Consider the following 25,989-nt stretch of genomic DNA (forward strand, 5'->3'; position numbering starts at 1 on the left):
TCAAATACTTCAACAATGGATTGGCATCGATTTTAAAACGGTGTTTTCATTATAAATGATGGAATGGGCGTGCCAATTAAATAACTTATGAAAGACCTTCCGGCACTAACGTTCCAGCCGTCGTTGATGCATTACGCAATCAGCATTCATAATATACATCAAACTAATCCATAAAACTACTCCACATAATCCTTCGGTTATGTTGCGATGCTTGGCGATAAAACTATTTCCTATTTTTGGAGAATATAGCCTACAAATATCACTATAACCGTGCACGTTCGTACAAAATTTGGAGAAAAGGTGAAAATTCAGAAATTCACCGCCATGAAACGAATGACTGTTGATTTTGCTTTTTAGGAATATGGTACAAAAATAGCCTATTCTATCCACGTTTTGTTCGAAAGTATATGAACCTTTTTATGTACGCAGTTCACAAAAAGTGCCGTTAAATTAAGAGTTTATACATTTCAATATGTATGACAGCTATGCCGGAATTATTCTGAGGGTTTCATTTATTACAGAGGGATTATTTCTTTTTAAAACTGGTATTACAACAATAAAAACATTTTTACTTATTAAATATTTTGAAAGTTCTTTATCCATTCATTCATTGAATTATTTAGTTTTCTATTAGGGATTAATGAAAGAAAACACGCTGTGAGAACTCACGGCGCGAACAATTTTACGAAAAGAGTCACTATGACTCTTGGAACATTGATGAAAGCCAAGAGCTTCTTTCGAGCTTTTAGACGAGTTTTCTATGAACTGTAAATACATTTGGCGCCCAATACACAAGCACACGTCACAGAATATTTCAAAAAGAACCAACGTCAACGACACGCCATGCGGCCCGCTAGCAAGTGACCTGCAGTAGCCCGCTGCATCAAAAAGCCGCATAAAAGTGAACAGTGGAACCATGTCTTTACTTAAATACTAGAAGAAATACTAAATCAAAAAAGGAGCAAGGAATCAGAAAAACTGAAAGCAGACACGAAAACGACATTTATCAAAACGGAAAGTAATCTGGTCATTTCGCCCCCTTTTGACAATTGACAAACTACCTTGAAATCTTTCAAATCAAAGTCCAGCCAGTCTGTCGCCAAAAGCAGCGAGCCTACAATGAAGCAGGAACTTTTTATTCGACTTATAAAGAAAATATAATAAAATGCATAGTCTACATACATTCAAATGTGTTTCAAAATTTTTCAAAGGGATACTCCTGTATAAATCCATATTTTCAGTAATTTACACCAAATGATCAAAGCTTTAGGATAAAAAGTATAGCCACTAAATAAACCTTAATTGCTCCTACTGGTACTGGAAACCGGCAGCTTTCCTTGTTCACATCACCGGATGGTTCAGTTCTCACTTGACAGCGCGAGTAACGATGCATGATTTATTTCAATCTATTGCTATTCAAAATCGAATTCATTTATGATTGAATCGAAGTGTAAACCACAAGACATTGGGTGGACATCTACTTTGCATTAATTTAAAGTTCCGCGTGAACTATGGATCTACATTATGCTGCGGGTGGGGGCACAATACGTATCAAGCACTTGGAATCGGTGTTCGGCGTAGCATCTTTTAAACTGATTGTAGTGCACAAAAAAAGGTTTTGGGGTACCTGTGTATTTTCCCGAGAGTCTTGCCCGCGACCGCTTTAATCCTATCTGGTCGGACCTCCATCCTCGCGGCTCCCAGATCCGGCCGATGTGCTGTCCCGCGCGCACTCCCGCGTGAGCGCGCTGCCGCTCTCTCTTTTCCTCTGCTTTTTATCCCTCCCACTCCTACCTCTCATTCATACATGGTTAAATCTCACTTCCCTTTTACAACCTAAAAACTCTCTCCATCTCTCTCTCCCCTCTCTCACTCTCTCTTATAATGGAGTTTACCTTATATTTATTTCCATATTTTATAAACAATGAACCGCCGAACATCTGTCTTTCACAGCTGTGTACCGAACTGTCCATGGTGCTGAATCCGAGTCACAAAGCTAACTCGTCTCCTTGAGACTTTGTGTGAGGTGCGTTTAATCAAATTAATCGATTAATCAAACTCTGCACCCCAGCAGAAACTTTACATTGAATGTGTAAATTCCAAACTTACACCCTTTCCGCTGATCTATGCACCCACTATGTCTATACCATTTGATCAAACTGGAATAGCCTATCACCGTTATTCGTTTACGATCGACGCGAGAGGAGGGAGGAGATGCTTCCATACGATGGAAAACACTAGTGTACGGTATAGCACTGAAAACGGAGTACTCGATCGTGCTTAGACTGCTTCAGAGACTGTCTGTCGCAAACTTACAAACTTGAGAAAATGACTCTTCTCGGGTGACACACGCGCGCTCATCTGCCCTATACCCACTGCCACCTCGTGGCCAGTTAGTGTCCCTGAATTTTATGTGTGGATCTCTGAGGCGCCTGAACAAGATAACCGATTAGAAAAACTCCGACTGAATCTTGTAGTGTGCTTTTCGGAGATACCAATTTAAAAAAAATGTTTGATTTGATTGAGAAGCGCATGAATACACACATGCGCGCACTTAGGTAAATTGTACATATATGCACCCAAAACCTTTGTTTACTCAACAAATGACTGTAATCGCAAATGAAAATTCAATTTTAAATGAATCCCTTTATTAGGCATAAAAACTACGTAACAATAAGTGCCAGATCACGGGAGGTCTGCTATCGCCATGTCCTCTGGTAATTTCCCCCAGGAAATCCTTTCCCCCAGAGATCACTGACAGAGTTCAGCACACGTGTACAGTTGTTACTCTGGATGGCACAGACTCGGTCCTCAGGGGGCGATGTGGGTTTATGTCAGGTGACGTACAGCAGCCGTTCCGTGACACACACACTGTTCCTCGCCAGAAACCATGTTCGGCTGGGCTTCTTCACGGAGAAATGTGCTTTGAAATGAGCAGGGTACAGAGTGATGGGGAACAGCCAGGGTCGGCACGATTTTGGCCGCCGTGAAAAAATATCACAGCGGGCCCCACCACCCCAGGACGCCCCATCCCTGCTCAACAGCAGCACCATTTTCAATGGCCCCAGTGCCCAGTTATTGTGCTGAATCATGATTTCTCCAGAATCATATGAATTCTCCTGAATCATGTGAATGTTCTAGAATCACGTGAAAGCTCCTGTATCATGTGATTGTTCCGGAATAATGCGAATGCTCCTGAATCATCATCATCTGACCGAAGGTACGGCTCAAATGCTTATAATTTATAAAAATGTTATTCTATCGTAACGAACGTGTTATACATGCTTCACGAAGGCAGAAGACCACTGAAACTGTTACCATCACAAAGACACTACTTAAAGATTTTGTCTTTGACAGATAGGAAAAAAGAGCTCCGCTCTTGCTTCAGATCTGAATAAATCTATGGATGTTCCTGTCAACCTTTACACTGTGTGAAGACAACTCAATGCTATGGGTCTGAAAGGACGTATAGCTGTATAAAAAAAAGCCACTACTGAGAAAAGGAAATAAGAGAAAGGAAAGTTCTGGACAGCTGAGATGTTAGGAGTTAGGTTTTACGGACTGATGGTGGCCTAAATTTTTGATTTTCAGGAAGTAAGGGCAGGCAGCAGCAACGAAAGACTCTCAGAACCGTGCGTACAACACGTCAGTCAAGCACGGCGGAGGACCAGCGCAAGTTTCGGGGTTGTACAAAAACATCTGGAGTTGGTGATTTGGTCTTGATTGAAGGAATCACGAATACTGATGAATACAAACAAACCTTTATATAGCACGCAGTATTCTTTGGATAATGCTTGACTGGAAGAAAATTGATTCTACAGAGAGATGATGACCCCAAGCACGCTGCAAAGAAGAAAAAGCTGCTGGCGTTCTCGAAACAATGGCCGCTCCAGAGTCGTGACTTCAACATCGCTGAACGTGTGTGGGATTACTTGGATCGAGAGCAGCAGAAAATGCAACCAAGTTCTAAAACTGAACCTGGAGGTGTTTACAAGAAGCCAAGAAAAATATCCCTGCAGATTTCTTCAAAAACAACAACAAAAAAAAAACGTAGAGCTAGTCTACCATACAGAATGGAAGATTGGACATTGTACACAGTTGTGCAGGTTTTTGTGTATTTTTGTGTTAAATATATGTTTGCTGAATCATTTTCTGACGCTGAAAAAATAACTTTCACTGGCTGAAAATAAAGAAATGAATGGGTGGTCTCTGGCTATACACACAAATACATACAAACATACATATATACATAGATACTGTACATATAATACATACATGTATACATACATACTGCACATGCATACATACATATATACATACTGCACATACCTACAAACATACATACATGCTGTACATATAATACATATAATACATACATACATACTGTACATATAATACATATATGCATACTGTACATATACACATGCATGCATACATACTGTACATGCATACATACAGACTGTACATACATACAAACATACATACATACTGTACATATATTTCATATATACATACATGCTGTACATACATACATACAAACATACATACTGTACATACAGACTGTACATACATACAAACATACACACATACTGCACATATAAACACACACACACAGTGAGCTGTTTGAGACAGACATATTTATTTTGTGACATTTTTAGACATATTTGCTTGATTCTTATATTTAATCACAATTCTCAGATTCCCAGCTTGTAATGAAGAATGTTTTCAAACACTTTGCTTTCGCCACCATTACAGAACTTTTTACACATCGCCCCCATTTCAGGGAGAGAATTTAACCACATGGGAATTGTTCGATTACACATCGAACTGCGGAGTACGGAGCCAAATCAAGAATAATATGTATAAAAATAAAACATGCTTAACATAAATATATATGCACGGGCATAAGACTGCTTCTTTTGGCTCAGTGTCTGTGTACATATTTACCAGGCAATCTTGGGCAGACACTGGTTTAGCTCTGTCCACAGTCATGACAGATGCGCTTTTCTCTAATGTCTCCATATCATCTTTTAATAGCTCCCGGCTGGCTACATGCACTGATTAGACTTTTTTTTTTTTTTTTTAAATATGCACGTACATAATTATCAATACTGTAAATATGCATGATCCAGAGATGTGGTTCTAGACCAGCAGTCTAATTCGCTTAAAAGTAGACCAAAAACGCTTTTATTTTCTTTATTTTTCTTTCAAAGATAAATAAATACAGTAAAATGAAATGGCACTCTTCCAGACACGATGAGGGTTTTTTTCTCTTTGGCTTTTGCATTGGCAGGAAAACAGAAGGGCCTTGTGGGATAAATTGGACCTCCCGCTTATGCTAACTGGGCTAGCGCTTGAGAAGCACTGATGGCTCACATGCCCCAACTCTAAGCTCGTACTTGACCACACGGTCGAATCTGAGCTTGCTGCAGAAGTGTAAAGGACAGCTCTGTAGGGATATGTTGCGATTTTAACAAGCCTTTCTGTTCCTTTTGTAGGTAGCGTAAATACGAAACATCACCTCAGTCGCTGAGAATAAGGCTTCAGACCTCAAGTCCATCTCCTTCCCACAAGCCCACGATCTAACAGTAAGTAAAGCAGCTCTCAGCTGGAACAGGAAACAGAAATGACTACTTCCTGTGTCCTCCTCCTGCACAGTAAAATGTCCAGTGTTAATTCAACTCCAACGGATAACATTCGTTGTGTTATCTGTCCGAGTTGAATTAACACTGTTAGAGTTGAATGAACGCTGGCCATGCTACTGTGTGGCTTACACAACAAACATAATTTAAATACAGCCTGACCTTCACTTTGATCGACCATTTAAAGAGGGTTGGCTTTGGGTACAATATACAATATAACTTACGATACAGCAATATAACAACGTGACTTCGTTTCAACAGGATTAATCACTGAATATCAGCTTTTCTGTACAGGATACACTGTGCTGGAGCACACACACAATCTCACACATAGCAGGGAACCTGGGTCTGACAGTACGTCCGAGGTTATTAGGTAAGGTCATCACAGCATCAGACACAAATTGATTGCCGCATCCATTATGACATCACCCCACGCGGGTTATTTGATATGTAAAATTCCCTGTGTGAAAGGGCAGGCTTTGGCCATTGGGGGGGGGGCAGGATCAAATCTGTAATAAGAGAGCTGGGGCTATGGGTAATGGCTCTCTGGGTTAATTGGCTGTAGGGTTGCACAAGGCTAAGCGTGATTGGCTGTAGGGTCACACAAGGCAGCACGTGACTGGCTGTAGGGTCGCACAAGGCAGCGCGATTGGCCGTAACGTCACACAAGGCAGCACGTGATTGGCCGTACTGTTGCACAAGGCAGCACGTGATTGGCTATAATGTCACCCAGGGTGGGTGGGACTGCTGGTCGGTCAGGCTCTTCCAGTCTGTTCAAGCTGTACGGTCGGTCAAAGCAAGCAAATAAACGCGGCGACGGATTCAGAAACGCGCCCCCACCGCTGCGCGAGCGGCCGCCCACTCTGCTCTCTCTCCGAACCCCGCCACGACGGTAAACCCAAGGCTGCCCGCGGCTCGGCGGGAAACGCCCGCCATTACGTTTCGCACTTAACCTTTTCCAATAATGAGGATGAGGGTTGTTAGAGTGAGTGAGTGAGGGAGGGAGGGAGGGAGGGAGACTGCTTGCTAAGAACGCTAATGACAGGGATGGGGGAGGGGCCACGGTCCCACCGCGCGCAGAAACGCGCTCGCTGCTCTGGAAACAGGCGCTCGAGAACGAGGGCGCTAACTGTCTGTTTCGTCCGCCTTTTCGTTCGCGGTCCACCACCGCGCACTTCCCTCTGAGGGGGCCTGCAGGCGTTGGCCGGTTCCGGCCGTTTGTTGGTTTTTTTTGTTCCCTTCGCCCCTTCGTCCCTCCGTGGCCCCGCCCTCTCTCAGACCCCCGTGTCCTCCTCCTCCTCCTCTTCCTCATCTTCGGCCTCCTCCTGCTGGGGGAGGAGCCGGTAACGGTCGACGGCGATGGGCAGGAAGGAGGCGGCGGGGCGGTCGTCGTCCCCGTCCCCGTCCCCGTCGCCCGCGGTCGAGCCGGGCTTGGGGCGGCGCTCCGGCTCCGCCTCCTGCTCGTCGGGCCCGCCCCCCCCGGCGCGGCCCAGCCGGGCCTGCAGGAGGGAGTGGGCGTAGCCCAGGGGGATGGGCAGCGAGGCGATGAGGATCAGCATGGCCAGCAGGGCCAGGGCCCAGCCGGGGTACTCCAGCGTCATCTCCTCCGCCTGGCCAGCAGGGGGCGACATAGAGGCAGGCCTACGTCAGCATGCTGTCACTCAGAATGAATCACTTTTCACATGTAAGCGCACCCACAACACTGGTGCTAATACAAATACATTCATTCTGTGTAATATTAAATACAGGGCTAAAGGGTGATAAAAATGTTTTTTTTTTAAACTTGCATGTGTTTACAATGATGGTGAAAAAATACATATCAAATATACTGAATATATGCATACAATTAATGTATTAATCAGTAACATAAGTATACCATTAATATAATAAGCATGAATATATCTATACCCTTATTGTAATCGTCTTTCTAACATTTTTTTTCAACAAACATGCCTTTGTGGCTTTGATTGACTGAACTGCCTTTGAGAATAAATTCACTAACCAACTTCTAAATTCAAGAGCTTCAAGAACATTTCTTTGGCTAACAGTAAGCACATACACAAGGCTTTCTCTGAGTCTGAATGTATTGGGAAACACTTTTTTTCTCATTTTCTTCTTTTTTTTTTGGGTACTTTTAAATTTATTTTAGCATTTATTTCAGTTTAAGTACTAGACCTGGACCTGCTGTTTTCTGTGCAGGACAGTGGAGGAATGCTGGGATATGGAGTCATTGTGAAGAATGCTGGGATATGGAGTCACTGCGGTCTCACCGTGATGTGATTCCAGGCGGTGTAAGTGGGACGTTTGAAAAGCATCCGGAGCAAGCTGGCCCCCAGGAGTCCAATCATGGACAGCAGGCACACGTACTTCCACATATACTTATACACCACTGGGGGGCGCCAGTGCAGCATGACCTCAATGTCATCCAGAAAGCTGTGGAGGAAGAGGAAGAAGGATTTTAACTGCATGCACCCCTATAGCTGCTGCCACAACTATATCCCTTGAGTCATATTATATATTTATAGAACATGACTAATCTGTGTGTATACCCCCGCACACTTACACATACAGCAAAAAGCGTGTTTATGCAGTTACACACAAAAGTATTGAGAGGACGACACTATTTTTGTTTTGGCTCTGCATTCAAGCATGTTGGATTTGAAATGAAACAATGAATGTGAGGCTGAAGTGCAGACTGTTAACTTTGATTTGAGGGTATTTACATCCACATCAGGTGGTCTGGAGGCATTATCCCCCTCCCTTTTACACAGTCCCCCATTTAGAAGGAGCAAAATGAATGGGCCAAATGAGCATAATCTGAAATAAAGTTGTCATATTCAATTCACGGTCACAAATCCTTTGCATTCAATGACATTCTGAAGTCTGTGACCCACTGACATCACCGGACACTGGGGTATTCTGCTCACCCCATGCGTGTACCTGCGTTGCCAGGTCGTGTACATGAGGCCATCTTCAGCTCCCTTGCTATGTCTTCCTGGGCGGTCTATGTGCCTATCAGTTCTGTCTTTTAGGTCTATCTCACCCTGTGAAAGTGTACTCTGCCACTCTAGGCCATTCAGAGAGTCTGTTAGGAGGGTTCTATGCAGGTTCCACCCCTGCGGTGCTCACCGGTCAGCCCCGTAGAGCCAGGACACGCTGAAAGTCTCAAACACGACCACGATGATGAGGGGCAGCGTGGCGGAGTAGTCGTCGAACATCGTCACAAAGTAGTTCCCACAGCGCTGGGTGAACAGCAGACCAATCAGGAAGCCCAGAGCACAGCTGAACACTGAAACCGACACACAGACACACACACACACGCACACACACAGCTGTGGTCACTTCTCACCCACAAACACACAAAGAGGATAAGACTCCACGCGAAAGGAGCAAAGTTCAAAAACAAATTAAAGACATTTTCGTATCGAAAAGTTGAAGAAACATTAATTTCTGCAAACATGCCATATAACATAACATAACATAATGACGAGAACAGGCCATTCAGCCCAACAATGCTCGCCATTTTCCTAACTAAATAAGTGCTCTGATTAGATACTATGTAGTCTGTAGGTAATCTAATATATAGTATAATGTAATTTACCACTAAAGCATTCTGATATTAAGTGATTAGTAACCGATGTTCTGTAGCGTACGTGCGCGAGCGCACGGTATCGCAAACGGGAGCGCCGGCGCCCGGGGTTACCGGTGAGCAGGGTCTTGTGGCGCCCCAGCACTTTGAAGCTGTCCATGAGGGGGGTGAGGATGCCCTGCATGGTGCCGAACATGGTGCTGAGGCCCAGGTTGAGCAGCATGAGGAAGAACAGCGCCGACCAGAAGGGGCTCCCGGGGAACAGTGCCAGGGCCTCCGTGAAGGCGATGAAGGCCAGGCCCGTCCCCTCCACACCCTGCAGAGAGAGAGAGAGGGAGGGGGGGAGGAGGGTGGGAGGAGAGAGGGAGAGGGGGGGGGGGGGGAGGGGAGGGAGAGAGGTGGTGGAGGGAGAGGGAGAGGTGGGGGAGGGAGAGGGAAAGAGAGAGAGAGAGAGAGGGAGGTAGGGAGGGGGGGAGGGAGGGAGGGAGAGAGATAGAGAGAGTTTTGAGTTTTAACAAACCTTTATTGTACAATGTATACTGCTATTCAGCACAGCAAAATATAGAAACTACCCAATCGAAAAGAACAACAAATACCAAGACACACACACACAAGAAAAACAAACAGAAAAAAACAATGCAGTAGAATGCAAACCTTCACAGAAGAAACACATAACCATTTGTATCAGCATCAGCTTAGTGTGTTAAATATTAAATCTCCTCCCTCCAGACTACAGAGAGAGATGAGAGCAGAGAAGAAACGCAGAACACATATATGCACACATACACACATAAATAAGCACACATATGTAGACACACACAAACACACGCACCAATATATACACCCACATACACATCTACACACACAAACACAGTCACAAATGCGCACACACATCCTTCATAAATAACACCTTTTTGTAAAGAACACTGTTATTGCCATGTGTATTAGAAAGTTCTTCACTCTCCAAAATTCATTTTTTTATTGGGTTGAATAAAAAACAAATGGCATACAAATGGCTAGTCAATAAAATACACCGAATTGAAATTGAACTGAATCGAATTGAACTGAATCGATCTGAATCGATCTGAATTGAACTAAACAGAACAGAACAGAACAGAACTGAATTGAATTGAACTGAATTGAATCGAATTGAACTGAACTGAACTGAACTGAACTGACTGAATCGGGCCCTGGCTATTAGTCAAGTTAAAGGGTTCGTTTTATGATTTCTAATTAAAAGGTTTTTAGTTCATTTTAGTTTTGCGATTTCTAGTTAAAGGGTTTTTAATTTAGTTTTACGGTCCTAGTCAGGAGGTTTTTCGGTTTATTTTAGTTTTATAACTCTAGTTAAAAGGTTTTCAGTTAATTTTAGGACACGTCATCAATCCCCACCTTGCTCATTTCCTCTTCCGGGTCACAGTCAGTGATGTTGCTCCCAAACTGACTGCCGTGGTGGCTGAACCACTCTCTGTAATCCCCCAGGGACACTGACCTGGGATCAGACCACGGCAACCACTGCTGGTGGGCGGAGCCTGTGGAAGACATCTCTGTCAGGAGTTCCACATTACTGAGGGAGAAAGAAGAGAACATCGCATCCATCAGCACACTGTAGAGAGAGCGAGAGACAGCTTCAGGTTCACACAGAGAGAGTATAAACACACACGCGCACACGCACGCACGCACACACTCACACACACACCTATACACTCACACACCTACACACACACACCCACACAAACACACACACGCACACACCCCCACCCCCACACGCATGCACACATACACACTCGCACGCACGTGTGCCCACGCGCACACACACACACTCTCTCTCTCACACACACACTCACACACACACACACACACACGCCCACACGCACACACGCACACACGCACACACGCACCGGACCACACAGTCCATGGCGATGCTCTTGGCTCTGAAGCCCAGCACGGCAAACACCACCAGGGAGGCCAGGATGGAGGTGAGGAAGTTGATGCTGGAGACCATCAGGGCGTCACGGTGACAGTTGTTATGGCGAGGGTTGTAGGAGGAGTAGGCGATGACCGAGCCGAAGCCCAGCCCCAGGGCGAAGAACACCTGGGTGGCTGCCTGCCGCCACACCTGCACCTGCCCCCAGATCTTCAGCTGGAGGACAGGAGGACAGACACACAGAAAGGACAGGAGGACAGACACAGTGAGGACAGACAGACAGAAAGGACAGAAGGACAGACACACAGGGAGGACAGAAGGACAGACACAGTGGGGACAGAAGGACAGACACACAGAAGGACAAACACACAGGGAGGACAGAAGGACAGACACACGGAGAGGACAGAGGGACAGACACAGAGTGAGGACAGAAGGACAGACACAGTGAGGATAGACAGACACACAGAGAGGACAAGAGGACAGACACACAATGAGGACAGAAGGACAGACAGAGTGAGGACAGACAGACAGACACAGAGAGGACAGAGACACACAGAGAGGGCAGACAGAAACACAGAGAGGACAGAAGGACAGACACACAGAGAGGACAAAAGGACAGACAGTGAGGACAGACAGACAGACACACAGAAATGACAGACACACAGAGAGGACAGAAGGACAGACACAGTGAGGACAGACAGACACGCAGAAAGGACAGACACAGAGAGGACAGGAGGACAGACACACAATGAGGACAGAAGGACAGACACACAGTGAGGACAGAGGGATAGACACAGAGTGAGGACAGAAGGACAGACACACAAAGAGGACAGACAGACACACAGAGAGGACAAAAGGACAGACACACAAGGTCATTCAGACACCAGAGGGCACAAACCATAGTGGCAGATACCAGTATTTACATCAGTATGTATTTGAAATCCAAATTGCACCATGATGTGTGTGGGTTTATGTGTTTTCACTAAACATAAACCCCAGAAAAAAATCTGGCAGTAGAAAATGCACATTAGGTGGATAATCCTGTCAACACTAGATTACACACAATAAAATGACCCGGGTTGATTCAACCCTAACAGAGTACATATGAGTCCAATAGGGATCAGAGCAGGACCACATGTACTCCATGAGAGTTGATTTAACACTGGACATTTTACTCTGCATCTGGAGCATACAGACACGTTCCCTTTTGCTCATAAAGTCACATCTAAGTGCCTTGGTGTGCCGATTATTTTCCATTTTAAACCTTCGTTGGAGTAATTTAAGGGACAAATCCTCCTCTTCCCTTTTCCACAAATCAATACTGAATTATACTGGCAGTAGACTGGAGCAGACGGAATGCACATAATTCAGCCAATAAACTGTGCTGTTTGTGTCTTAGCTCCGCCCCTGCGGTGGCTTTGGGGGAGGCGGAGCCAGCTGCGGCACTCACCTTGGGGTAGAACATGTAGGTGAGGCCTTCAGACGCACCGTCCAATAGCAGACCTCTGATGAGGAAGCACAGGAGCACGACGTAGGGGAAGACAGAGGAGAAATACATCACCTGAGAGAGAGAGAGACATAATGAAAGAGTGTGTGAGAGAGACAGAGAGAAAGCATGAGAGAGAGAGAGACAGAGAGTGAGAGTCAGTTAAAACTCGTAAACGTTAAAATCTAAGGCACGGTCAGCTCGTTTTCGGGGTACGGTACCCTGGCGGAGGACTTGATCCCCTTGATCATGGCGAGGCAGACGATGACCCAGGCGGCCAGCAGGCAGCCGGTCATGATGGGATTGAAGCCTGTCTCCTCGATGGAGTCGGTGATGTCCAGGGCCTTGCGGAACCAGAAGTAGGAGGTGGGCGAGCTGCTGAGACACTCCTTTACTGAGAGAGAGAGAGAGAGAGAGAGAGAGAGAGAGAGGGGGAGAGGAGAGAGAGAGAGAGAGAGAGAGAGAGAGAGAGAGAGAGAGAGGCACACATTTCAATTCCATATATGAGACCCCAATTAAATGTAAAGGATCATTTAGCAAATTGCTATAACCCGGTACATTACATCTTTCCTTGTTTTATATAAGGTTAATGTTCTTTGTACACTGTCCCTGTTTAAATAAACTAAATAAATAAATAAATAAATAATAGAACTACTCAATGTAAACGCCCATTCAGTCTCAGATTCAGTCATCCTTAAGCATTTGCTACATTAATACTGGCCATGTATCCTGGGATTAATATACGGTTGCCACCCGGATGCTTAACTGAGATAAGCATGCAGAGGTCACCAGAAATGCAGAGAGCGGAATTCCTCGCCACTCAAACTTCCGTTGAGTGACGAGGACACGCCTACCGCATGCTGATTGGCTGAGAGTTTCAGCCGCTGATCTCCTTTGCCCTGCTTCAGAGCAGACGGTTCATTATGCCAGTTTATCCTCCAGAGACCAGACAGAAAAAAATGTGTATTATAAATAAATATATTATATTATAATAAATATTTGAAATCTTTGATGTAATACAAGCATTCCTGGATGACTAACACATGCCGCAATTAAAATATTTTCCAAAAACATTATTCATTTAATTATTATTGAATGCCCCCAATAGAGTTGGTCTCAGTATAGGAGAATATATGGTTTTAAAGATTAAGACCAGAGACTCATGTCCCCTACAGAGGACAGAACCGAACTGGCGGGTCTTTGGGGTGGGGGGTGTCACGTGGTCCTGTGACGGGCGGTACGTACCGGTTCTGTTTGGGCTCGTCTCCGGACACTGCACCCAGGGCAGGGGGTACTGGAAGGAGTTGCCCAGGTAGAACAAGCTCCAAGCAATGATGACATTGTAGTAAAGAGCCACGAAGAAGCACACCTGGGAGGGGGGAGGGGGGGGGCAGAGAGGAGGCGGGGTCAGCACAGCCAATCAGCACGCTCATGTGAACAGGGCAGTATTCTGCGCAGCCAATCAACACGCTTATGTGAACAGAGTAGTATTCTGCACAGCCAATCAACATGCTCATGTGAACAGAGCAGTATTCTGCGCAGCCAATCAACACGCTTATGTGAACAGAGTAGTATTCTGCACAGCCAATCAACATGCTTATGTGAACAGAGCAGTATTCTGCACAGCCAATTGAAACACTTACACAAACAGAGCAGTATTCTGCACAGCCAATCAACATGCTTAACTGAACAGAGTAGTATTCAGTATAGCCAATTAATATGCTTATGTGAACAGACCAGTATTCAGCACAGCCAATCAACACGCTTATGTGAACAAGGTAATATTCAGGAAGTACAGCATGACATTTATTTCAGAAGTGTCACTGGTAGCTGATTTTAGACAGATGTGCCATTGCCCTTGAGGTGGATTTCCTCTACACATTCAAGCAGATCATTCAGACAGTCACATAAACACACAACGGACAAACACAAGCATATACACTGTTCCACACATTCACTAGACATGTACAAGAAAGTTCAGGTGCATATCTAAAAAGCAAGTTCTCAGACACTGCTCCTAGTGGTTAGGGAGCGGAACAATTTTTGGGATAAACTGAATTCACCCAGTGCAGTATTATTTTGTCTGCCCTTTTTAAAGCGTTTCAGTTTGGCGATGGGTAAAAACTCCTGTTTAACAGCGCAGGCTTATCTCTGGTCGGCTGAATAGCAACGCGTACATGAAAAATGTGTTCCAGCTCGACAAAGCATAAAGACTCAGTTGTGGTGGTTTATGAAATGCACGAGCACACGCAGTCAGGGCAGGAAGAGGGGGGGGAGAGGCGACGCGCTCGCTGGCCCAATGCCGTGATTTAACTCCGAGGGGCAGTGTCGGGTTTCGGGTGGAAGGTGAAGGTGGGAGGGCAGGGAGGGGGGGGGCGGGTCGAGGCCGGCTCCTCCGATTGGACCGACGCGGGGGAAGGGGAGGAGCTGACATTGACACGGAATACTGAAATTCCAGAGTGGTGAGGTACACGAGAGAGCGTGAGGCACTACCAAAACACACCCCCGGTACACTCAAAGCTGTGACAGTCTCCACCACTGTTTCTATTTAATGTACGCACAATAATAATATGAATGGATTCCTGCAATTTGTTTTGTTACTGTAATAAATCTGATGTAGAGGTTCCAGAGGTCTAAACTAGAATGCCTCTACATAATGAAATCCTTGAATCTACTGTACTTTCATATTTTAGGCATAAATCTAAGTCAGGGAATAAAGCTCTGGACGGGTGCTGACAGTAGCATGAGGTTTGAGTGATGATATACTCTCTCTGACATTATTTATATATGACATTATGAAATACACACTGCCTCCCCTTCCCTCTTTTGCGTGAGTGTGTGTGTGTGTGTGCATGTCTGTATGTGTGTATGTGTGTGTGTGTGTGCATGTCTGTCTGTCTGTACGCGTATGTGAATGTGTGTCTGTCAGTGTAAATGTATGCGTATGGATTATTGCTGGCATGCTAACCTTCCACAGAATAGTTGCGAAGATTGATAGCCACTTGCTAAACGCGACCTACAGTCATGTAAAGCTGTTTAGCATTACTGGAAGTATGGTTTTCAAACAAGAGGACAATGTCACACCATAGTGACAATCAGTTTAGGAAAAGAAAGTTTTTTTACAAAAGGGGATTTTGTAGAAGGCGGATTTTTTTTTCTCCAATTATCACCTTTGAGAGAGATAATATAATTTGATATGGCGAACTTGCTCACAGTCAAGGCGATATTCAGTGGCCTGCTCTGTTTGACCTTAGGAATGCTGCCTGCTGCCCCCTCCCCCTCCCCCCACAGACATGAACTGGAATGTCTTCTGTCAAACAAAAAGCTACACAGAGTGCCGTATCTATGTACACAAATCTGAGGTGCCACGAAGTCTCTCTTCCTGGAGCGTCTAACCACTGAAGAGACACGACCACACAGCTATTTCCGGAGTCAGGGCCCCCAGCCAGGCCCAGCCGAATGCAACAAGGATCACGGTTTCCGTTTTTGATTTTTTATGTCTGAATGCCGGTCTATGACATTCAGTTGAAATCAAGCAATTACACATGCAAAAACACATTTTTTTTTGGCCAATCAGGATGATTCAGTACAACAAACAAACTGAAACAGCGGCATGTTTGTTGCTATCCAGAGGCCTCTGCCAATGGCAGCCTGACCTCACTCTGATACCAGAACAAATGTTACGGATAGTTCCAGAGACAGCGATTAGCTTGTGCCTTCGCCTTAAAAAGGTATGCACTACATAACAACATCCCCCAGAGTTATTAGACCTTATTATTCTTTTTATTGCTCATTAAATTAAATGTAGATTGCGGCCATTTTGGCTTAAAATTTGACTAATTTCTCACCGCTGGCAGAAACACCCGCAGTCATGACAAATGACCTCTTTAATGTGTGATGTCACAGGCGGAACGCAAACAGCTCTGCCGTTGTACCTTTAGGGTGAAAATACGACAGAAATGGACGGCATTGACATATTTGATTCTGAGTCAAAGGAGAGTATCAGTGACTCAGATGACTCAGAGGAGCCTGAAGAAGACATAACTGACCCTGATACTGCAGTACAGCCATTCGGGTTTGAGCCAGACGTGCATGGATCGGAGGAGTCAGAGGATTCGGAGGAGTCAGAGGATTCAGAGGAGTCAGAGGAGTCAGAGGATTCTTTGCCAGGCAAACAACTGGAGCCCAAAGCCTGAACTGGCAACACAGACTGTTTGAGTCATTTTTCATTACAGTGGGGTGACCGATTCTAATAAAATTGTTCCTCGCTGCTCGGATACAAGATCTAACAACGCTAATTAGACAGTATCTCACTTCCTCCACAAAAAATAACCGTCACAAAATATGGCTGGGTCTCCGGAGGTTGGGCAAAAAGAGTAAGGGCTTCTTTCTTGCCTTTATTTCAATAAAAATACTACATAATATGAGCTATAAATAACCTGAGACTCTGGAGCTAACGTCACATGAATTACCAGCTTGGCGTTAGCGTAGCGCCGGGCAGTTATGTTTTTAAGTGAACAACCAGTCGTCTGTCCCTCACTCTGCACGACTACATCATATACCCAAACTTAATAGCTGTACCAACGACCACAAAAAACGCCAAGCTACATGCAACTTGTTGCCTTAAAGATATTCGCCAGTTTTTTATCCACATAGCCGATCAACCTCTAGATAACCTGTCCTGGTGCCATGATTGCATTAGGCCGCAGCCTGCTCTGATAACAAAGCTAATGATCGTAGGCTAATTTTAAATATGCGTACCAAATTAATGACAGGCAACGTTATCGAGTCAGATAATATAATGCAAGACAGAGCTAATCAGACAGAGAATAGGATATTATTCTGTTAGATACAAGTGCCAACAGGACGAGAAGCCTATCCATCTTCTCCCTCCTCTATTAACCTTTACTGTAGCTACGTAGGCCTAACAAATGTATTAGGATACATACTCTAGAGACATAGAGACATAGGGGAAGAGAGAGGGGGAGAGACAGAGGGACAGAGAGGGGCAGGGACAGAGCGGGACGTTCCAGGAGCTCCCCTCACCACACAGCTGGAGTATCCGATCCCAGCCAGTTTGGGGGAGATGTGTTTCCACACCCCGATGCTGCCCTGCCGGATGCCCTGTCCCGCGGCCAGCTCCAGGAAGAACAGCGGAACCCCCACGACCACCAGGAGCACCACGTACAGCAGGAGAAAAGCACCTGAGACAGAGGGGAAAAAACTAGCATCACAACCTCATCCCACTTTGCTTTTTCAAATATTAGAGTGAGAGGCAATAGCAAAACATGTACATTTCTTGGCTGTCTACTTATAATAAGGTTGTTTAGCTATAACAACTGCTTGGTTACCAGTTTGCAAATAATTATGGATACCATCCGCTACACACAGACAGCTCATTAAAGTAAATATCATCCAGTTCCAAGGACAGATGTCTTTGTCCATAGAAACTGATTAATATCACAGTCCACCGCAATCATTGCCAGTTTTAACAAAGAAATTAAGCGCGGTGGACTGAGATATTAATCAGATGCTATGGACAGACATTCGAAACTGGACGATATTGACCCTTACTGGGTGACAGGAAGTAGCCTGTTTCTAAGCTTGTAATTTTCAGACACTCGTGCCATACTGAACGCTGATAATTTTGGTTGCCATGGAAACGCCTGCTAAATCAGAGCACTGTTAATCCTTGTATAATGAACGTCGCTTTGTTTGTCTGAGCGAATTACCGTGATACGAGTAGTTTGCCTGATTACACTGATGGACGTGGCTACTGTGTGTCAATGATAGACTGTTATTCAGACTCAGCACAATTTCCAACACAGAACACTAGTGAGCACTGACAATCTGCATCACAAACATTAAAGGGGCAGTTCGCCCAAAGATTAAATTAAAGTATGTGCCTATTTAACTACAGTAATACTATATCCATTCAGTTTTGCAGTGATTTGATGAGTTTTATAGATTTCCACTGCATGCCAGCCTGATACAACAGACCTCAAGGAACCCATATTTTTGCGGTTCTCAACGTGCCGAAAACTGACATTAGGAAAACTCGACAGCAACGTCCCTTTCCAAATACGATGCGACCTCTTCTCAGAAACGTCCCCAGAGCTTAATTTGTGCGCAGTTTCATCAAGAAAAACAGCCGCGCCCCCAAACCCAGTTTTGGGTCCACCCTCATATACTTCACTTGGGAGGATGTGACGCGCAGAGCGATAAAACAGAAGTGCGCACTTGTGTTCAGAGAGTGGGAGGGGGCGAGGGTGGGTGGAGCGAGCCGTCTGAACTGAGACCCTCTTCACCCCGCTCATACTCGGAAGTTTCCCTCGGGAGGTGACCTTACTGCTGCATAACACCACCTTTACACGGATGGAAAAAAATCGCTTCACCTGAAGAAGCCACCCCGCCTCGACTTCGGGGAGTTTTCACTCCGCGGGGTGCCGTACGAACCGCGTGTTTTTTGTTTATTCTAAAAGATTCCGAGTTACTGACCAGAGCCCAGCATTTTTAAAAAAGCCTGACAGCTTTCTCAGCCACGAGACTCGAATAGAAGCAAAAGAACAGTCATTTCAAACACAGAAATAGGGACCATCTTTACGCACAGAGAAACTGAGAATGGACAGTCTTTAAACACTGAAACAGAGAATGGACCGTCTTTACACACTGAAACAGAGAATGGACCGTCTTTACACACAGAAACAGAATGGACAGTCATTTCAAACACAGAAACAGGGAAAAGGACCGTCTTTACACACAGAGAAACAGAGAATGGACAATCTTTATTCACACAGAAAGAGAGAGAGGACAGTCTTTATCCACACAGAAACAGTGAATGGACAGTCATTACACATAGATAAACAGAGAATGGACAGTCTTTATGGACAGTTACAGAGAATGGACAGTCTTTACACAAACAGAAACAGGGAATGGGCAGTCTTTACACACAGAAACAGGGAATGGACAATCTTTACACCTACAGAAGAGCACAGGGCAGTACTAACCTCCTCCATTTTGGTGACAGAGGTAAGGGAACCTCCAGATGTTTCCGAGGCCCACGCTGAACCCCACCTGGGCCAGCACGTACTGCAGCTTGCTGTCCCAGGCCGGGCGGGAGGGGTCCACCGACACCCCGCCCTGGCTCAAATCCTCCACCCCGTCCAGGAGCTGGGACTGGGACTGGCCCCCCGTCATCCCAGACCCCTCGTCGTCTCCGGGCAACGGAAGCTTCTCCATCTGGGGGTAGGAGGAGGATGGTGCAACCAGATTGTTACATTTACACCTTCTCCATTGTAACCAGCCCTTAGGGTTACAGCAGAGAGTGCGCCCCTCAGTATAGTATCCCCCAGAGAGTGTCGGTTTAGGTCAAACACACTGAGAGTATGCACATCCAGCCGCACGGCAGTACAGCAGCAGGGGCAGTTCTGGAATGCATTGACTGGGCGGCCATTTTGTAATATCAGTTGGGCTTCCATTTCAGCCGTAATGAGCACGCGTCACGCGTCAATTTCGATTTCAGCATTGGTCTGAGCAGACGACAAAACGAATTAAAGAAGTGACGGTCCAATGACTTATTTCTAAAAAAAATATCAGCCTAAATCTTAAAACTCAGAAGCGCATTAGTGAGGTCGGGCACTGATTGGGCGATCAGGCCTGGCTTGCAGTTGGGCTTTCCTATTGATCCCAAAGGTGTTGGATGGGGTTGAGGCCTGGGCTCAGACCAGTCAGGCCAGGCAGGTTCTTTCACACCGTTCTCAAAAAAATACAAAACATTTCTATATGGACCTTGCTGCATGCCCAGGAGCATGCTGAAACAGGAAAGGACCTTCCCCAAACTGATGGGGAAGACAGAATCATCTAGAATGTGATTGTATGCTGTAGAATTGAGATTTTCCTTCACCAAAACTAAGGGGCCTACCCCAAACCATGAAAAACAGCCCCAGACCAGGGGGAGTCCAGATACTTTTGGCATTATAGTGAATATATAGACAGCGGTTCATAAGAAGCGATACGGCACTCAAACCCCTGGTATAACCTGAATATAGCCACGGCTAGGCGGTTTGCCGGAGATCTTCACTTTGTGTCGTGATATCAAGCCATAGCCGTGCCAATATTCATTATATAGGCTACCACTGGATCTTGTATCATGTCGCTTTAATAATATACAATTTCCTCGGGTGTGAATTGTAGCTATGATGCTTCATGTCAGACTTTCTTGCAATGAACCCTGTATTTACAAACGGATTTAACACCGTAAATCCAAGCGATCTCAAAAACTGAAAGCACGTATTTCCAACTTGAAATTTTTTTTTGGCCTATAGTGTGCCTGTCTAGGCTCCATACTTTTCCAAGAAGTGAGTCGTGTGGGTTTTTTTTTTTTACACTGTTAAACATTGTGATTGAGCTTCAAAACCAGGGCATTCCAAATCTTGGCATTCAACGTTGTAATTTGATGGAGACTAATCAAAGGAATTGCTGAAGAACACAACCGCACAATTGAAAACAGGCATGTATCCAATCAACATTCGTCCCTGGCTTACAAGGAAATGAAAGCAACAGAGGTAAGCATTACACTTTTTCTTCAGAAATTAAACTTGGCGAGTTAGCACTAGTTACTGCTGAACTCAACACACCATATTTTCTGAGAAAATTCTTGCTGCTTTATTTCTTAGCAAAAGGACATGCCCTGATTGAAACCCAGCCATCCCGCACTCACTAGGGGTGTATACTGTTTATCACGCAAACATTTACACAATTAAAAATTTAGTAAACTTTTTGAATATTCCAGTTAAAAGGTTCATTTTACATGCATATCATTGTTTATTTTTTCAATTCAATTAAATTGTATTTGTATAGCGCTTTCTACAGAGACACTGTCAGACAGATGCTTTACAGAGGAAAGAAAGAAAATTGGGGGGGGGGGGGGGGGAAACAAGGCCCAAAAAGTGAGCATTTGCAGTAAGGAAAACTCCCCAGTGGGAGGAAAATCACTCACAGGGTGGCGAGAGATTCAAGGGTTTCCAAACTCTGCTTTGTTAATGAATTAAATACGTTAAAATGTGGTTAAGCACATGTAATAATAATAGATAAAAATATTTCTTTATTGTGAATGGAAACAGACGGCACTCTTAATTCTACGAAAGAGCCAATCGGAGCCGCTAGTTTCAGGCAGACTATTAAAGAGAACTTAACTTGTGACCTCAAATGTGTGGGTTCTTTCTTAATTTAGTTTATGAAATTAAAATATCAGTCAGAACTACTGTTCTGCAGAGGCACAGGGGCCTGAACTGCAACCTTCGAAAAGAGGCAAAAGGTCAACCCTTTATCATTTCAATACAATTAAAAAAAAAACAAACATCTTCAGCTCAGGTTCTGCACCTGTTGTTCAGTCGTGATAAGCCTGGCGTGTGGACACAGCGTTCCCAGCAGTCACAAGTGAACTAACGTCAAGTGTGCTTCCACTGCACCATAACAACTGAGCTGCTCAAAACAGACAATATATTCTCTTCATTTAATTTTAAGTTAAATTCCCACATATGGACATGACCAAGACCATTAGGCCTTCCATAATGTCATACAGTCAACACAGTATGCATGTATCAGTACAACAATCATAATACTTTGTTCACCTTTATGCAATTTTAACAGAGAGTGAATACAAACTGAATGCATTCTAAGGTTGAATGTTGTCTATAATAATACAGTAATGTACACACTAACAGACTGGAGGTGTAACATTGCTGTACAAGTGGCTTTGGAGTAAGCTGAAGGATATTTTCTTGCTTTAGACCGCAATTCCCAAAATGCCCTGAAACGGCCTACTTAAAACATTACATTCATTTTCATTTCATTTTAAAAGCCCGCAGGACAACGGGGCTTTCTGCCAGTATCTCAAATATCCCTCATCGTAGACGTACAAGGGCCTTTTGAAAATATGCACTAAAACTGAAGTAGTGTCAAAAACTCAAGGACGTGAGCTATCCCTTTAAAGCAGGACTGCCCAATCAGGTTCCTGGAGATCTACCGTCCTGTAGGTTTTCCAGGAACAGGATTGGGCAACCCTGCCTGTAAAGGAGCCACCACTGCACACCCTGCTTGTGCTGTGAGCAGGGATACTTTGCTCTCGAGGAGATGTTAAACTGAGGCACTGACTCACTGTGGTCATCAAAGAGCCCAGGGCACTTCTTTTGGAAGAACAGGAGGTTCCCCTGTTCCCTTACAAAAATCCCTAAACTGGCTTTCCCAAAATGCCCACCTAACCTGCCCCAGAGCTAAAGCAGCCCCCTCCCCCCCCCCCTTATGTTAATGTGTGTTCTTTCATACAGGCAGACTCCGAACAATCTCACAATGGAAGTAAATATAAGCGCTTTCCCCAGACTCATACACACTACTGCGGCAGGTCAAGCTAACAACAGTCTCACACCAGCAAGTGCACACGCTACATCGCTAAAGCACAACTCTGCTAACCTGAAACCATCGTGCACATCTTGAATACAGACAGAAAAGCATCCATAATCGGCCATAAAACTTATTTTAAAAAACCATAACTTGAATTACTGTCATAAAATACCAGTGCTAGGATTCAGATTCGATGACCTTCAAGGCTATCTTCCAAGCCAGAAGTCTTGGAAGACAGCCAATGGCTCTACATGACTCCATATCACCCACTGGAGATATGGGGGAGTTGTTCTGTTTGCTACCCTGTACGGTACAACCAAATATTAAAACTTAAGCAGCTGTAAGAGGCAGCCAGCTAAGTAAGATGAGGTCAGGCGTGACATGAACACAGCAGGAAAAGCTGTATTCAAGTCACGCAGCAACAAGTCGAGATGAACTGGTACTGCTCTGTCCTATGCGTCAAAGCATTAGACGATCCACCTGAACACAGTACAAGCTAACCACGATAGCTACTTCAGTAATGCTACTAATGTAACACTACACTAGCATTTAGCTATTAAGAACTATTATATGGCTTGATCAATCAAACAGAAAAGGAAACAGTTCACCACACCGGATGAGATGCAGAAACGCCACATTCGCTATCTATTCAAACCCACTGTTTTATGGAGCATCCATGATTTATCCATCGTGTTGTTCACACAAAGGCAAAGCTATCTAAACAGGCTGTTTCAGCGATTCGTCCCGTGGTTCGGTTCAGAACAGTCCAAGGACTGGACCCAAACATCGAAACTCCATCCTGCTGCTCTGGTTCTTTAGAGAAGTACACCAGTATAATGTATATCCAAACCCTATAACACAGGAAGGGATCAAAGACAAAAGCATCGGTGGGACATGCATGAATTCAACAGGCAGCATCATACCATAGAAGCTGCCACACTGTGTAAGTCAGTAAGAGTGACTTATCTAGCCTCCCAAGTTTACTCTACGCCCTGTTAGTATGTACAAGGAAAAAAGGTGAACAGGACTTAAAGTGGGTTAGGCCCAGGCTGGGCGAGAGGGAGCTCTATGGATCAGGAGATGGAAAATTTTTGAAGGTGTCCCTTACCTCAGTGTAGATCCTGTGACTATGGAAAAGTACACTTCCCTCTCTCCCTCTGAATGCACCCCCTCCAAAAAAAGCTCTATTTATAGCCTCTCTCTCTGACCCCCCTCTCTGCTGTCAGAACAGTGCTGGCAGATTCCAATTAGGATACACTGTCATATGTAATAAATGTGATATCAACATAAAACAAAAATGAATAAATAATTAGCATTTGTGTTAAAACAACAAAAAAGTAATAATTATTACAGGTTCCTTTATATATTAGTTCATACCTATATAATTGAGCAGTCTAATGTATCTTACTGTTGGAAATCTTATAATCAGCTTGAAAATGTATGTCCTGGTCTAGTATTTTTCTACATAAAATTATAACATTTATGCAAAGAAAGCCTCTCTCGTTTTTTTGTACACTTTATTTTTTTTAAATCACTGATGGTCACATAAGGTCATTACCATTTGTGGCCAAGAAGATAACTGCTTCAGAGACATTTTTACAGACAAAAATGACCCTGAGAAAGAACAGAAGAAGAAAGGGCACCGGTAAAACTTTTAAGAGTAGGCCCTACTAAACCTCTTTCAGCACAGTGTTTCCAGATTTGTGCCAGTACTATTCATTCATTAAGTGTTGACTTAAACCACCATTGTTTCGTGGTCACAGGAAGTTTACCTTGGTTTAATCACATAAAAACTTTCCAAAGAAACAACGACTTTGCTGCTTCAGATTATTAATGGAAATCAATCATCAGTTTTCTACCATAAGTGACTGGAACAATCAATTATAATATTTATGTTTATTTTTTACCGTAGGAAGCAGACTGCATGGAATGAAAGAGAAAAATCTGTGTAAATTACACCGCGTAAATTATATCAGAGTAAGGGGACATGACTTTTGAAACTACATAGATGTGCACGTGAAGGTACACCCCTTTTAGCCATCAAAATACAACCAAAGGTACACGGAATTAAAATAAAGACGGTGTAGTATAAACATAACTGCCAGCTATCAGCTCTACAAAACGCATGAATCTTTTCGATTACATTTTGAAACAGCAACAAAAAACAAGAAACAGAAACAAACAAGTGCATTATTCGAAACAAATAAGCTTGGAAATAGTTTCAGAAAGAAAAGAGTTCAATAGTTAAATCTATGAATAAAACACGTGTAGCCTATACATACAAACACATACCTTGACCTTGTTCACTCTCCTTGGAGAGGTAGTCCCCGATGTCTCTGTTTCTCTCTCTGCCTCGATTGGTACATGCACTTAATCAAATTTCCGCGGCGTATGTTTTCTGGTAAGTATCTTAAAAGTCACACTGCACTGAATTCGGGGTTTCGACTTAAAGGAAACTGGTGTAGCCACGTTGTAATACAACACGTAAATTCCAAGGCGCACCGCCCCCTCGCGTTTCATTGGCTATTAAGCGTCTTGCCCCGGTCCGAAAGAATAAAGTTAACGGCGAAACACGCCATTTTCCGCATGAAGTGAATTTTACTAGCCTAATCATTTTACAAATAACTGGCCCATGGAAAGTACTCAGGAGTCTGTGCGTCTGTGCATTTGCGTATTTGAACCAACCTAAGAGTGATGCAGTGGGGAACCACTAAATTTAATGCATGCGCTCTTCTCAACGCCTTTTTTGGAACTGCAAAAGCGAAAGAACAGCGCGACTGTGGCCTCGTTTTAGATGCAGCGCTATTTTTAATTTTTTTTTTAGTTAAGCACCCATTACTTCATTTAATGCTATTATGTAAGTGAAGGAAAATTATTTTTAGGTTGGCGTATTTCTTATGTCCATGTGGCAGTGTTATTATTTCTGTGGACTGTTCCAACACCA

General features: G+C 44.2%; 2 protein-coding genes across 2 annotated transcripts in view; both read right to left on the reverse strand.

The window, feature by feature from the left end:
* Window positions 1-1,793, reverse strand: part of slc17a7a (solute carrier family 17 member 7a) — a 37,701-nt gene extending 35,908 nt beyond the window's left edge. The window contains exon 1 of the mRNA XM_064315622.1: window positions 1,628-1,793. Coding sequence (XP_064171692.1) covers window positions 1,628-1,689 — 62 coding nt within the window. The 5' untranslated portion in view covers window positions 1,690-1,793. The remainder of the gene's footprint in view (window positions 1-1,627) is intronic.
* Window positions 1,794-4,620: 2,827 nt separating this feature from the next.
* On the reverse strand, window positions 4,621-25,676 carry slc6a16a (solute carrier family 6 member 16a). Its single transcript, XM_064315079.1, has 12 exons — window positions 25,338-25,676; window positions 19,652-19,883; window positions 17,691-17,848; window positions 13,890-14,013; window positions 12,866-13,038; window positions 12,609-12,719; window positions 11,133-11,374; window positions 10,624-10,798; window positions 9,346-9,547; window positions 8,772-8,931; window positions 7,913-8,075; window positions 4,621-7,252 (listed from the first exon to the last, which is right to left on the reverse strand). Exons 2-12 carry the CDS (start codon window positions 19,881-19,883, stop codon window positions 6,917-6,919), a joined length of 2,076 nt encoding a protein of 691 aa, XP_064171149.1. The 5' UTR covers window positions 25,338-25,676; the 3' UTR covers window positions 4,621-6,916.
* Between the last annotated feature and the right edge of the window lie 313 nt (window positions 25,677-25,989).

Source organism: Anguilla rostrata, chromosome 17 (assembly GCF_018555375.3).
Source record: "Anguilla rostrata isolate EN2019 chromosome 17, ASM1855537v3, whole genome shotgun sequence".
NCBI lineage: Eukaryota > Metazoa > Chordata > Actinopteri > Anguilliformes > Anguillidae > Anguilla > Anguilla rostrata.

Excerpts from the sequence above, each read along its gene's own strand:
- slc6a16a (XM_064315079.1), bottom strand. The coding sequence starts at position 19,883 with ATGGAGAAGCTTCCGTTGCCCGGAGACGACGAGGGGTCTGGGATGACG. Across the intron at positions 14,014-17,690 it reads TCGGATACTCCAGCTGTGTG|GTGTGCTTCTTCGTGGCTCT; the intron begins GTGAGGGGAGCT and ends CCCCCCTCCCAG. Across the intron at positions 13,039-13,889 it reads GACGAGCCCAAACAGAACCG|TAAAGGAGTGTCTCAGCAGC; the intron begins GTACGTACCGCC and ends TCTCTCTCTCAG.